This window comes from Cucumis sativus, chromosome 1 (genome assembly GCF_000004075.3).
Source record: "Cucumis sativus cultivar 9930 chromosome 1, Cucumber_9930_V3, whole genome shotgun sequence".
NCBI lineage: Eukaryota > Viridiplantae > Streptophyta > Magnoliopsida > Cucurbitales > Cucurbitaceae > Cucumis > Cucumis sativus.
Window position 1 is genome coordinate 8,036,201 of NC_026655.2, and position 14,345 is coordinate 8,050,545.

The window sequence follows — 14,345 nt, forward strand, 5'->3', positions numbered from 1 at the left end:
CCGACGAATATCTGACGCACTATGGTTTGTTTTAATTTTTTTTTTTAATCTGAATCGTATCGTGTTATATGTATATATATTTGCATCTTAAATATATAAATCAAATATAATTTTTAATTGTTTCAAGTTGATTTAGGGTTGTCTTAGAGATGTTTCAAAAGATGTTAGCAAGTTATTGTTATTATTATTTTATCTCGCAAACATCTCGCATGTTCTTAAATTCAAATGTTTAATTTGAAATGAATTGATTTAGGATGACTTTTAACGTTTGAATTTCATTTCATTTCAGATTAAACATTTGAATTTAAGAACATGCGAGATGTCTGCAAGATGTTTGCGAGATAAACGACATCGAAGTAAAGCTGTGAAGTAAAATTAAATAAGGGTATTTTTGTCATTTCATCCCAAATTTGTCCTAAATCTCAACTTTTTTACGATCAATCCTAAAACTCTTTTTCTACCCAATTTTTGGCCTATTTTTGGCAATTCCCCAAACAGTTTCACACATGTCCGGATAATGAATACCATACTTACTGCTACTAATATGAACAAGGCTCAACAATAACTAATATATACTCTTTCTATTGAGGTAGAAAGTTTGCTATCCGGATAATAATGTCAAAATTTTGCCCTACCACAATTAGTTTGATAGGGTAGAATGTAAACGCTTTGCTTGCTTTATGACAAAAAGCAGAATACAAACTAAAAATCCCAACTATATACAAACCCCAACTTGTAAAAGCCGAAAGCCATCCATGCCTGGTTGCAAAATAACAAAATAACAAGAGTTTAGTTATTCTGATAGCTATCATAAAGGAACTCTTTGAAACTGAGCACAACAAAAAATCATTTTAACTTCTACATTATATATTATAGGAAATACACTACACCTGAGGCCATCCAACTCGACCAAATCAGACTCGGCGTCGATGAACTCAAGATAGAATTGCAGGTGGTCCATAAGGTAATTGTTGCGGCACAGAAACTCTGTTAAAAACAAAGCTCAATTAGCTTCAAAATATGTAAACTAAAAGTTTGTAAAATGCAAAATTATTTAAACTGATGTTAATACTCAACCATAATGTTGGAACCTGAATCATGAATTGACTAAAAAACTTAAACTGAGGGATGAATGTAAATCTAATATTATATCATCTAACACTGTCCTCACTTGTAGGCTTGAAATATTTAGAAGGTTCAACAAGTATAAATCAATATTAGTGGGGAGTAAATAACATTGTAGGAATTTGAACACAGAATTCTCTCAGCTAATTGCTCATAAACTATGTTAAATCACACTCCAGGCATTAAGAAAAGCGTTCAGATGCTGCCCATGAAATCAATGCTCAATAATAATAATAATGAACTGAGTTCTGTTCCAGTAGGAGAAGATATACCTTTGTCTAACTTTTAACATGCCAGTGCCTAGCGGCATTGGTATACCCATGATTACGCATTCACTAACTCCTTCAATTTTATCATCCCTTCCATTCACAGAAGCATTAAAAAGATGATCCGCGGTTTTCTCAAATGAAGCAAGCATCAGTACACTTTTATCCATTTTTTGAATGCCAAATCTTGTGATTCCAAGAACTTCACCCTGTCACACAGCAAAAATATTTAATTGCCTCAACCTATACACAACATGTAATTTTTTGTAACCCAACACAACGTACTTACCCTGAATGTCATCAAATCTCCTAAAAGCATCATATGACGTATGTCTATGCTCATTCCATGACTTTCCATGGTATATTTTATCTCTTCAATAATACATTTCCTTGCAGCTTCAATGCCAAGTACTTGTTGCACTTCAATAATGTGATTACTCTTTGTGTTACACCCGTCAACTCCCTCAGTGCCCATAACAGCTTGAAGTCCCGTTCTGAGAAAAGATATAACACATATATACATTATAACCTATGCTTTGTAGTTACTGGAAGTAAGAGGCTACCAAGGACCTTGTAGACGTTAGAAAATTATGAATATTAAAAATTATCCATTGCACTCGGTGTTTTAAAAAGCCTTTTCAAGCATGCCCACCTAGGCTCAAGGAGCAAGTCTGGTTTATGGCGAGGCTTAAAAAACAAGGAGGCACCCTTTGTGAAGCCCCAAGGCTCACAGCCTTGAACCTTGGGCTTTTTCATTAGTTTTTAAAAATAGTAATAATTAGGGGTTTTTCGTTCTTTACTAACTAACAAAACCAAATTTACTAAGCCTAAATGCAAAACTTCTTGTGTTTAGAGTTATTTAATTATTAATTCTTTTCCGCTTCTACTACGCTCTCTCTTCTTTATGTAGTACTTGTATGCCTAGTGCACCCCAAAATAAAATAAAATAAAAATCTAAGTTTTTTTGTGTCTTGCTTTTATGCTATAGAAAACTATTGTGCTTTCTTGCACCTTGAATTTTTTTTTGTGTCTTGCACCTAAAAGAGAAGATGCCTTCTCCTATTAGTAGTACAGCCGTTCAGGTGATAACACAACCCATAACCAGCATAACAAAAACTTCTGTGGACTCTAGATTTGAGAGTACAAATGTTACAAAAGCAATGAGTCTAATGACTAGCAATTGGGCTGAAAGAGACAAGGGAGCCACTATAGTGTAGCGGAAAGAGGTATATAAAAGAGAAAACTGTAAGTTGAAAGTAGAAACCCTCTTAAAGACCCCTTGAAAGTGCTACAATACATGACAGGGATTTTATCAAATTGCCCACATAAGACTCACCATAGTTGAATTAAGTACTGCTCATCAACGATCCAATGCATAAAAATCAAAATTTGGTCCAAGCTCCCTAATCAACTAAACTTAGAGAACCCTCGATTTCAGTTTTATACAACCCAAAAAGAATAAGAATTTCTTCTTAATAACCCCCAATCTGGAATAGAAAGCGTAAGCACTAATGTTAAATCAATGAAAAGCTTGGTTTCCGTTTATAAAAAAAAAGGCTAATGTTAAATCACATGATTTTAAATAATTATAATTATATATATATATATTTTGCTTTGGTTGTGGATACAATAAAGCATTTTAGTAGTATCCTCTTTCAATCATTATTAATGAATGGAAAAGTATAATCTAAAAATAAAATTTCAAATAATAAATCGATGACTGACCCAAAAGCGTACATCGATGGGTAAAATGTTTAAAGTAAAAAAAAGATTTAATTTCAAATAATAAATCGATGACTCACCCAAAAGCGTACATCGATGGGTAAAATCAAATTTCATATAAAACCTAACACTCCCTCACTCGTGGGTTTGAAATATGAGAAAGGTCCAACAAGTAGAATGAATATTAATCGGGGGAGGAAACAACAATGCAAGGGCTTGAACATAGAACTTCTTTGGACCCCCTACTTTGGCACCATCTTAATTCACCAACCAAACTAAAAGCTAAAGCTAAAAAAGTGGAAATGAATATGTTTGGATCCTCCACCTGAAAATCAGTAAAATCCCAACAATGGTAGAAACTGAGGCAGCACTCTTGGTAGATATATTGATAATAAAAATATAATGTTCACAAAGTATCCAAAGACAAGAAAAGCAAGGAAAATAAAGACAAGTCCAGCTCCTTCGAGAAGGCTGGTAGCTTCTCCCTCTAAAAGCTTCAGCAGCCTTTACAAAATAATACCTACCTGCATCAATCCCTAAAACATTCTATAGATACCTCCCATCCTTAGTGGGTCCCATTTTGTATATTACCTTCTCCTATCATCTCTCCCCGGTTTGTCTCAAGGTTAAATACCTTCTTGCCCTTGTGTTTGTACATGTGGATAAATGGGGTCTAACAATACCCTAAGGCTCAAAATTCACCTTGTCCTCACGGTGGAAAGTAGGAAATTGTTGATTCATCTAATACACAGACTCCCATGTCACCTCACTCTCCAGTAAGCCCTTCCACTTAACTAGCCATTCATTGGCTCCAAGCTCACTGCTCCACTGCACTCCCAACAGTCTCCGACCACAACTGAAGTTCAACAACCTATTACGTTAGGATAGGTGGCATATCCTGCACATGTTGCTTATGTCCTAGCTTGAGTTTTAACTGTAGGCTACCTCTCCAATTTCCTCCAACACTCTACAGAGGCCATAGAATTTTGGTGAAAGTTTTTCGCTCCTCTTCCTCACCAAAGACCTTTGTCGGTAGGGTCTTAGTTTCAAGTAGACTTCATCTCCCACTTTCAATTTCACTTCTCTTCTCTTAAGGTCAGCCAACTTCTCCATTTTGTTCTGTGCCACAGTAAGATTTTCTTTCAGAGCAATGATGGTCAAATCCCTTTCCTTTAGCAACTGCTCCACACTATTATTAGAAGACTTTCTCTCTCCATTTGATATCAGAGGTGGGTGGGTCTTTAGAAAACGATTTGAAAGGGGGTGGACATTGTTGATGCGTGGAAAATTGTGTTATACCACAATTTGGTCCAGGGTATGAATTTGTACTTGTTGGGTTGCACATTGCAAAAGCACCTTAGATAGGTTTCCACACATATGTTAACCTTCTCGGTTTGGCCATCCATTTGGGGGTGGAATGTTGTACTCCTTTTCAACGTCGTTCCCATCGCTTGCGAATAGTTCTCTCCAAAAGTTGCTAAAAAATATTCTCTGTCTGCCATGCTTGATTTGGGTATCCCAAGCTTGCACACCACCCTGTCTATAAATACTTCAGCCACTTACTTGGCCAAAAAAGAAAGCTTCAAAGGTGATAAAGTAAGCGTACTTGCTCAGTCTGTCAATCACCACCACAATCAAATCCACACCCCAGCCTTAGGTAGTCCTCCTTCCACAAAATTCATGGTCTAGTCTTCCAATATTAATTCCGACAAAGGGATGGGTTGAAGAAGGTCCGTTGGTGACGTTGACTTTGTTTTGTTCCTTGGGAAAAATATCACATTGTTCCATATATTTTTTAATGTTAGCTTTTATTCCTTTCCAATGGAGTTCTCCATTCGTTCTTTTGTAAGTCCACAAGAAGCCCGAATGACCTTCAAATATAGAATCATGAAATGTGTGTAGCAGTGTCAGTATCAAGGTTGATTGTTTCGAAATCACCAGTCTTCCCTTGTACAACAAGTAGTTATTAACCCATTGGTAATTGGTTTTCCTTCGAGATCTTTCTTTAAGATATCAACAATTCGATGTAATTCTCCATCTTTCTCAACTTCCTTCAACCATCACAGATAATCCCACCAGTTGTTCCATCAAAGGCCTTATTCTAAAGTCCCAGTTGATATAAGATTTTAAACCACATCCCAAGAGTTTCACGAGCCATCTTTGAAATTGGGTTACACCTCACTTTGTTCTAGCAAAAACTTCAAGACCTTATGCTATGAAATTATGGTGAACTTCCTTCCTAGCAAGTAGTGTCTCCACTTTTGTACCGTTAATACCACAGTCATCAACTCCTTCTCATATATCGATTTGGATTGGGCACGAGGTGCTAATTTTTGGCTAAAAAAATGCTATAGGATGACCCTTTGTGATAACACGACCCCTAAACCAAATCCATAAGCATCCATTTCAATGAAAAAACAGTAGAAAATCTAGCAAGGCCAAAATCGGAACTGATACCATTGCTTGTTTCAACTAGTCAAATGTTGTGGTTGCCTCCTCACTCCACTTGAACGCGTTCTTCTCTAATAACTTGGTGAGGAGTGCGCAGTATCCCCACACCCTTTAAGAATCTTCTATAGTAATTGGTTAGCCCTAGGAATCCCTTAAACCCTGATACAACCTTGGGTTGTGGCCAATTCACCATTGTCTGAATCTTTTCCCCATCCACTTCCACTCCCTGGCAAGATATCCAGTGATCTAGGTATTGTATCCTGGAGCGTCCAATGACACATTTCATTCTATTAGCAAAAAGTTGATAGTCCTTGGGTATTGCGCAAACCATTCCTAAGTGTCTTTCGTGTTATGTAATGTCTGAGTTATACACAAGAATATCGTAAAAAAAGAGTAGTACAAAACGCCTCAAGAAGGGTCGAAATACCTGATTTATTAAGAAATGGAATGTTGAAGGGGCATTGGCTAGCCCGAAAGGCATCCCCAAAAACTTGTAGTGTCCTTCATGGGTTTGAAAGGCATTCTTTTTTATATCCTCTTGTCTCATTCTTATTTGATGATACCCAAGCGCAAGTCGAGTTTGGAGAATACTCTTGCCCCATGTAGTTCGTCTAAAAGTTCTTCAATGATTGGTATCAAAAATTTGTTTGAGATTGTAACTTGATTTAGTTCTTGATAATCAACGCAAAAGTGTCATCCCCAATCTCTTTTTTCTTTCACCAAGAGAACGGGGCTTCAGTAAGGGTTGTGGCTAGGTCTAATTATCCTTGCTTGTAGCATCTCAGTTATTAGATTCTCGATTTCTTCTTTCTAAAGATGCCCGCGCATATTCATATGGCTGCACATTAATGAGTTTTTGTCCCACCATGGTCAGAATACAATGATCCACTTCTCTGTTTGGGGGGAGGCCTTTTGGGGTAGCAAAAATGTTTTCATATTGTTTGAGTAAGAATTTGATCATGGGTAACTCTTCTTCCTCTCCTACAATATCCTCTTCCCAATCGGGGTTTTCTTCAATTTCAACATTTTGGAATTCTATTACAAACCATTAAGTGTCCTCTTCCCATGTCTTTGTAATTGTTTTTAACGAGCATTCCACTTTAGTCAAAGAAGGATCTCCCTTGAGTAAGATGGGCCGATTCCCTGCCATGAATACCATAGTCATTGAAGGCCAGTCAAGTCCCATAAACCCCGTGGTGCAAAGCCATTGCATCCTCAAAATAACGTCCATTCTTTCCAGTTCAATCGCCAAAATCCCGTGGTGCAAAGCTGTTAGACCTTTCGAAGATTGCTAAAAGATGAAGAAATTCAAAATTTCCAATGTCTTTTAACACTCGTATCTCATAAAGGTCTAACAGACTTGGATGACAGAAGAGTTCGGTCATTAGAATCCTCATGCCATTTTTCAGATAAGTCCCTCTCAAAGCACCTCTCTCCCTCTTCACCTTTGGAAAAAAATTACTTTAAAGCACTTTGGAAAACCAGAAGTCCAAGGAGAATAAATGCCTTGTTTTGGATTATGGCAATGGGTTCTCTAAACTGTTCCGAGTCTATGCAAAGGAAGCTTCCCAATACGTGTTGGCTGCATTCAGTGTACCCTCTTTGCTTGGAAAACACGACTCTAGCTGAGATTTGGTTTGAACGTAACCAACGCATCTTCCATGATAGAAAAAGGAATAGGGTTGGCATCGTAGAGATTTCTAAAAGAGACGCAGCAGCTTGGTATTCTTCAAATGCAGAATTCAAAGATTACTCCATTCAAGTCATCTGCCTCAATTGGACCGCCTTCATCGGTTGAGTTTCAATGTAGTTTCCCCCGATTGCCGGTTCAGAATTAATGCTTCTGTAGTTGGGATGGGTTTTATATGTATTTCTGTCATTATGTTTTTACTTTTCAGCCTTGCTTTTGTCTACCGTAGGTAGCTTCTGTTGTTATTTTGGTTGTTACTTTGGTCTTTTCATGACCTTAGTATTGTTCTTGTACTTTGGTCTTTTCTTTGTATTTTGGATTTGATGAGGGTGCTTTGGGGGTGTCAACCTAGTTGAGATGTCCGGATGCTCCTACTAATCCTATCTCTCTCTCTCTCTTCCTCATTTCTTGGCTTCCCTATTATTCTCCTTGTATAGCTCTCTTGTACATTGAGTTTATTAATAATAAAGAAGCTTGTCTCCTTTTAAAAAAAAACATATTTAAAATAATATCTAACAAATTTAATTTTAGAAGATCAAAACTAAGAAAAGGTTTAAAATCACTCAAAATCTCGTGGAAACAATTCGAGCAATATGTACACACAGATTAACACCCTACAATCTTACTACTATTTGTTCAGGCAGACTTGAACACCAAGGAAGAAAAAAAAGGGAAAAAAAGTCTTAACACCCTACTAACCAATTTCTTATCCCTTATTTAATATTTAAGCGCCAGCGTGTCCAACAAATTCGAGACAGTTATCTAGTCACTTTCATTTATTTATTTGATTTAACAGAGTTTGGTTAGTGTTTATCCAATTGAAACAAGAACTAATCAAATTTGAAGCAGGAAAAAGAAATAAACTAACCCTTCAACCAACAAACTGAACTTTTTGGCGTTTCTTGCTTTGTCTTTTTCCTCTTTGATGACAGCACGCCCTACAGTTTTTATACCCTGACATACAGAAGTTTGTTATGTATCTCCTAAACGTTAAAAGAAAAAAAACAAAACAAAACAAAACTTTGGTCTATACTGATTACAAAAATTAGTATGCACACCTTTACAACAACTCCAGGAAGCATGTTTTTAAGAAAGTGTAGATTAAAATGAAGTTTATTCCTATCTGCATCTTGAGGAAGAACACGTAACTTTCTATCATCCAAAACATTGATATGCTGCAAAACAATGTGGTATTTGAGATAAAATGGAATTGAAATTGGTCAAATGAGTGAAAGAATCAATAATTTAACTCACCTCATGTTTCAGTTTCAGTTTTGGAGTAACGAGAATTGCCTGTTTGACAACATTGGCATCTACGTACAGTTCTGCATCTCTGATTTTTTCCATGTCAAGTTTGATTTCTATTAAAGCTGATCTTGAACTCATTACAATTTGGATGCATTTGGCAATCTGATCAATAGAGAGATACCAAAAAAGATCAGTTCAGATGAAAACCATTAGGCTCACCACAAAAAAAGGAAGAAAATACTTGATATGATTTCAGAATATAAAGTTTAAAGTCTTCTTCAGATGAAAATCATTAGTCTTGTGGAGCGAGATGGCTATCGCTTAATTGCAAGTTGCTGCTGTATTTTATGAAATTGATAGCTACAGCGTCTCTTATGTTGAAAAGGGGCTGAATTATGTTTGCATCTATAAAGGAGGTATTTTTTTTCTCTCTTTTCTAACAGGAAACAAAATAGTATATTCAAACAAGTCAAAAGAGGAACACGGGCCTAAGGGCAAGGGGTTGAGAGGTCCCCTTCCAAGCGATTAGTGAAGCATCCTTTTCATGTTCAAGAGGTCATTCGAGTTCATATACCTGAAGCAGTTATTCTCTTGGGCAAAATTGCTGCTGGATAATCTTTCATCTTGGTGCTTTGTTTGAGATCCAAGCAGTCCAGTCTGCTTTGGCTTCATTTTCAAGCATCCTTGTTGCCAAAGCTGTAAAGCCTTAGTTACAAATTTTGCCTTTGATGGAACATTTTTCAGTTGGAAAGATCTTGTGTCTCAAGATTTCTGAAGCAGTGTTGAAGTTTCGGTCTACATTTGTTTTTGAAGTTTTGGTCTTTTTTCACAACGCATGGTCTTTGCTACACATGGTTCAATGGTTTTTGTTCCAAGAGCCAATTTGTTCCGTTGTGGGTTACTTGATTAAAATTGCTTTACTTTTCTGACTTCGTCTAGTTAAGGGCTTCTTATGGTTATATTTTCGTTACTTTGCTTATTATGTTTCTTTGTATTATGATCATTGGACTCTCTTTTCATTTCATTACTGAAAAGTCTTATTTTTATTGGAGAAGTTCAGAATCCCACATTGAAAAACCAAGGGGACTCATACTCTATATAAGATAGATGGGTTACTCTTTTCATTGTCAATTGGTTTTGAGATGGAATCTCATACTATCAAATTTAATATGGTATCAGAGCCCATTAAACCTAAACGAGTATTCGATCCAAGATAGGTGAACCCAACGAGGCACCATCTTGAGGGGGCATATTGGAGAAGTTGAGAGACCCACAATGGAAAACCAAGGCGACTCATATTCTATATAACATAGATGGATTACTCCTTTATGTGCCAATTGGTTTTGAGATGGAACCCCATACTATCAAATTTAACAATTTTCATTAAAAAAAAATTAAAGAAAACAATGAATTCGTTGAAACATAACTTTTTATTGATACAGTGAAAAGAGTTCAATGCTAAAAATACAATGAGTAAAAAAAAAATGAACTCAACCAAAACAAAATCTAAAAATTCCGAACACAACCAGAAACTAAACCGAGAAAATAAAAGCACTCCAATTCAAACATAAATCTTGAACAGAAAAATCAGCAAAATGCTTGGACAGAGAACACCAAGCACCCAATCCAGGAAATCTTATTTCAAGCACCCAAACCCCCTCTTCCAAACCCATACATGGAATTTTATTTCAACCCAATCCTCATATTCAACGTTTGAGTTCAGACTTAAACAATATTTCTTTTAATAAAAGATTTGTTGATTAAACTTGAGCATGTTCGTTACAAAGAAGCTAGTGCTATGATTGAAGAGTTCCTCCTCTTCTCGCCTTTTCCAGAGAAGGATGCTTTTTATGGATGGCAGGGCTCTGTTCAAATTGGGTGTTATGGGGCGAGCCTAATAGTAGGATGTTTAGGGGTGTGGTGTGGAGAGGGATCTTGAGGATATTTGGTCTTTAGTTCATTATCACATTTCTTTGTGGGCTTCGATTTCGTAAACCTTCTGTGACTATTTGATTGATACTATCTTGTTTAGTTGGAGTCCTTTCTTTTAGAGAGAGCTCCCTTTTTGTGGGCTTGCTTTTTTGAATGCCCGTGTGTTTCTTTCATTTATTCTCAATGAAAGTGATGTTTTTCATTAAAAAAAAATGAAAAACTAATAAGGAAAAAGCATAATACCAAAGTAAAATGGTATAGTCCAAGTTTAATTATATACCTGTCCTAGATTTGTTTTTTCAATTCGAGCTTTTACCATCCGAGCAATATTGACATTATCATCATGCGTAAGTGCTGCAGTGACAATTGGAGTGCTGATCCTTTTGGCTCCATTTATAATTTCTTTGATACGTGGAACACCAAGTGTAACGTCTATCAACAAGTTAAAAGATCACAAGAGAAACCAAAAATATCCAAGGACCGCCCAAATATTGTATAGAATATGTTAACATTGAAAACAAGATGGAAAAAGAAAAAATAACCAAAGGATACTCATGCTAGCAACTCCTGCAAAATGAAAAGTTTTTAATGTCATTTGTGTCCCAGGTTCGCCAATACTTTGAGCTCCAATGGCACCAATGGCAGTTCCAGCTTCAATTTTTTTGGTATGGTAGCGGGACAAGCAAGTGTCCAAAAAAACCTATAATTAACCCAAATCAAAAGTAATTTCCAGTAAAAGAGAAGACTGTTATTTTATAATCTTTCCCAAGGTACAATCTAATAAACTACTCCTTGGTAGAACAACATGAAGTGAAGATAATGAAGAAAACTATGCAACATTGTAAAACTACCTGAAGTTGTCTGTGTGTGACACCAGCTATATTCTGGACTACCTTATTCCGAATCACAATATTGTCATTATCAGAACTACTGATGATGCTTTTGTCTACAGCTGATTCATTATCTGCCAACAATGTGCCCCATGATTTTTTTTGTGCTTCAACGTATTTGTTGAGGAAAATCTTGAGAGAACCAACAAATGCTGGAGAGCAACCACACTCAGGAGAAGCATCATCTTTTGAGAGCCTGTCTTCTACCGTCTCAGAAAATTCTGATGGAGACAGGATTTTGTTTCCGTCACTTGGACAGGTAGCCTGTAAAAACGAAAATGATACTTTTACTATGCTGATATCCAAAATGTAATAACTTTGCAGAAAAGAAAAAAATGTCGCATATGGGATATGCTTCCAAACCTTGGCTTTCAAAAACAGCCGCTCAAAATTCAAAGGTGCTCCACTTTTTCCTTCCATTTGTGCTGGATCCATTCCATCATCTCCATAACAGAATTGAACTATACAACCACCAGCATTTCGTACAGAGCTGTCGTAATGAATTGATAAGTCCTCCAGTGCTTTGATCAATCTACGAGACATGTAACCAGTGTCGGCTGTTTTCACCTGAAAAGTACTATTCTCAACATGTACCTCAAAACTTTCAACTTACTCAGTTTTACACAAAGAAAAAACAATAAATAAATAATAAAATAACTTTCAACTCACTCATCTCAACAATAACGAATCTCAAAATTCAGTCTAATACTATACTTTTACACTCGTCCCATTAGGAATTCAAGACTAACCCGAATTTTATATTGCTCAAGAAATGACCAACTCTACTGCTCTAGCACTTTAAAAGGGGCCCAACACTCGGATTAGTCTTCAAAGATTCACCAGGTTCTAAAAGTTTAATTTGTTGACAAGTTATGACACATAGACACTTCAGTTTTGGTATGTGACGAAGTGATCATGACCTGTATATACGAGATACTCACATTTTGATGGACTCAGTGCATTTGAATCAACTAGTGTCTGTGTCTTCGTTTGTGCTTCTTAGTTTACTCGTGTTTAAGCTTAATCTTATTTGTAAGTAATATTTAATCTAATAGTTTATATCCCTACTTATGCGATGTATTTATAAATAATAATCTTCAGCTTCAATCTTGAGGATTGGCAAAATAGTCAAGGCTGAGATAAGCTACCAAGTAATATTAATCAAGTAACACACTGACCAACTTCATAAGAAAAGTTTATAATCAATAAGCTTTAAAGGATCAAGCAGGAAGTTTAAATTGATAATAAAAAGTATTGATTAATTAAAAATTTTGGGAATATATTGAAGGAAAAAAGATACTCTTTCAGTTATAGTGTATATCTATAAATAGGAGTTTACCAATCTTTTGTCCTCTATTCTAACTTTATAATTTTCTTAAAACTAACGAATTTTTCTGTTAAGATCTTAAAGTAACAATAAAACCTGCAAACTACCAATTGTGTTTTTTTAAGATTGTCTGTGATTTCCTATTTCTTTGTATGTCTCTTTATTTTTACATTTTCACTCTTTTTTATCATATATTCATAAAAAGATTTGTCTCTTGTCTCTAGTAAAAAAAAGAAAAAAGTTCCATTACCGTAAATTTATTACTAATTTAGCCCTTCCATGTATGCTATTCATACAACAGAATGAGATGCATCATTCTCACATATTCCTTTATGCATTATTGTAGCACTTTTCCTTATTTGTTATTATTTGTGACACAATCAGAGTCAACATCTCATTGAATAATTTATTCACTCAGTTTGAAATGCTTATTTCCTAGAAACAATGGGAAAATAAATGTAAAACTAAATTTCCTATAAACATTGAGTAATTATAATGCTAATGGATGTTAGCCCTACCGCTGTATCCACAAGGCCTTCTCGTCCTCCCATCGTGTGAAAGAAAAACTCTGTAGCTGTCAAGCCACTGTAGAATGAATTTGCAACAAAGCCTTTGGCCTGCATTACAGTTATTTGTCAAATAATAAATAAAATAAATAGATTTAAAAAATCAACATGAAATATCTTGCTTAATGTAGAAAACTTAACCATTAAGTTATATGTTACATAATTATCAATTTGACAAAGAAGCTGAAGAAAAAATGTTATTGTCTGATTTATTTTTTGAAACGGAGACAAGCCTCATTATTAATGATAATATATACGACTTAAGCTCAAAGTACAAGAGTGTCGAACTAAGAGCAAAAGAACTAGGAGAGAATACAAACTAAAGTGAAAACTTAGGAAACAAAAAGAAGGCAACCTGAACAAACAAAGTCAAAACAGAAAAGTAACAAACAGAATAAAGCCTTTCCAAGGCGAAACATCCGTAGAAAGCTAAATACAAAGCAAAACATGACAACTCTCTCAAAAGGAGTCCATTCGAATATAATAATTTGCACACCCAAATCTTCAATATGAGAGGAGAAAGAGAAGCAGTCAGCCACCTCAAAACTGTCCTTGTCAGTGCCATCCAGACCCCAGAGGAACTCGAATAAATCTTCCAAAACAAGCAGAAACTGATTCCAAAAGAACTCCCCAGAAAATATTCCCCTTTGGCAAGCCATAAAAACGAAGGCCAAAACAAAAAAACAATATCAAGCAGACTACCACAAACAGCAACACTCAAACTCATCCACCCACACGAGAGAAATCTGGGAAAGGCGGCAATAGTTCCACAGGGACTACAATGGATGTCTGAAGGATCATACTAGAATAAGAGCGCAATCAGCAACTACTGACTTTAGATTATCTAGTATTTTGCAAAGCTGGGAAAAGGATGAGTAGCAGGGGGCAGTTTTTCAAAAATTGGGTCTTCCTCGCACTGGAAGAGGGCATTAAGATCAGTTTCTAGAGGCTTAAAATGTCTCTGCTCCTCATGCTCGGTTGTCTTATCGAACTGCTCCATTCCTGCACTACTAATGCTGAAAGAAGAGTCGGAAAAGGACTTCCCCTTTTTCTAGAGGGGTTTTGCTCGGGGAGCCCCTCAAGAATTTCACCTTTGAGTTGAGTAAAGAAAACTCAGCATACTTAAAC

General features: G+C 35.9%; 1 protein-coding gene across 2 annotated transcripts in view; it reads right to left on the reverse strand.

The window, feature by feature from the left end:
• Positions 1-515: 515 nt before the first annotated feature.
• Positions 516-14,345, reverse strand: part of LOC101214828 (DNA-directed RNA polymerase III subunit 1) — a 40,762-nt gene continuing 26,932 nt past the window's right edge. For both annotated transcript variants that reach the window (XM_004148728.3, XM_031880427.1), the window contains 12 exons: positions 13,170-13,268; positions 11,688-11,891; positions 11,286-11,588; positions 10,987-11,134; positions 10,715-10,866; positions 8,509-8,664; positions 8,313-8,429; positions 8,123-8,208; positions 1,681-1,885; positions 1,398-1,600; positions 891-987; positions 516-759 (listed from right to left, as the gene is read on the reverse strand). In XM_004148728.3, the coding sequence (XP_004148776.1) occupies positions 936-987; positions 1,398-1,600; positions 1,681-1,885; positions 8,123-8,208; positions 8,313-8,429; positions 8,509-8,664; positions 10,715-10,866; positions 10,987-11,134; positions 11,286-11,588; positions 11,688-11,891; positions 13,170-13,268 (1,725 nt within the window). In that variant the 3' untranslated portion in view covers positions 516-759; positions 891-935. The remainder of the gene's footprint in view (positions 760-890; positions 988-1,397; positions 1,601-1,680; positions 1,886-8,122; positions 8,209-8,312; positions 8,430-8,508; positions 8,665-10,714; positions 10,867-10,986; positions 11,135-11,285; positions 11,589-11,687; positions 11,892-13,169; positions 13,269-14,345) is intronic.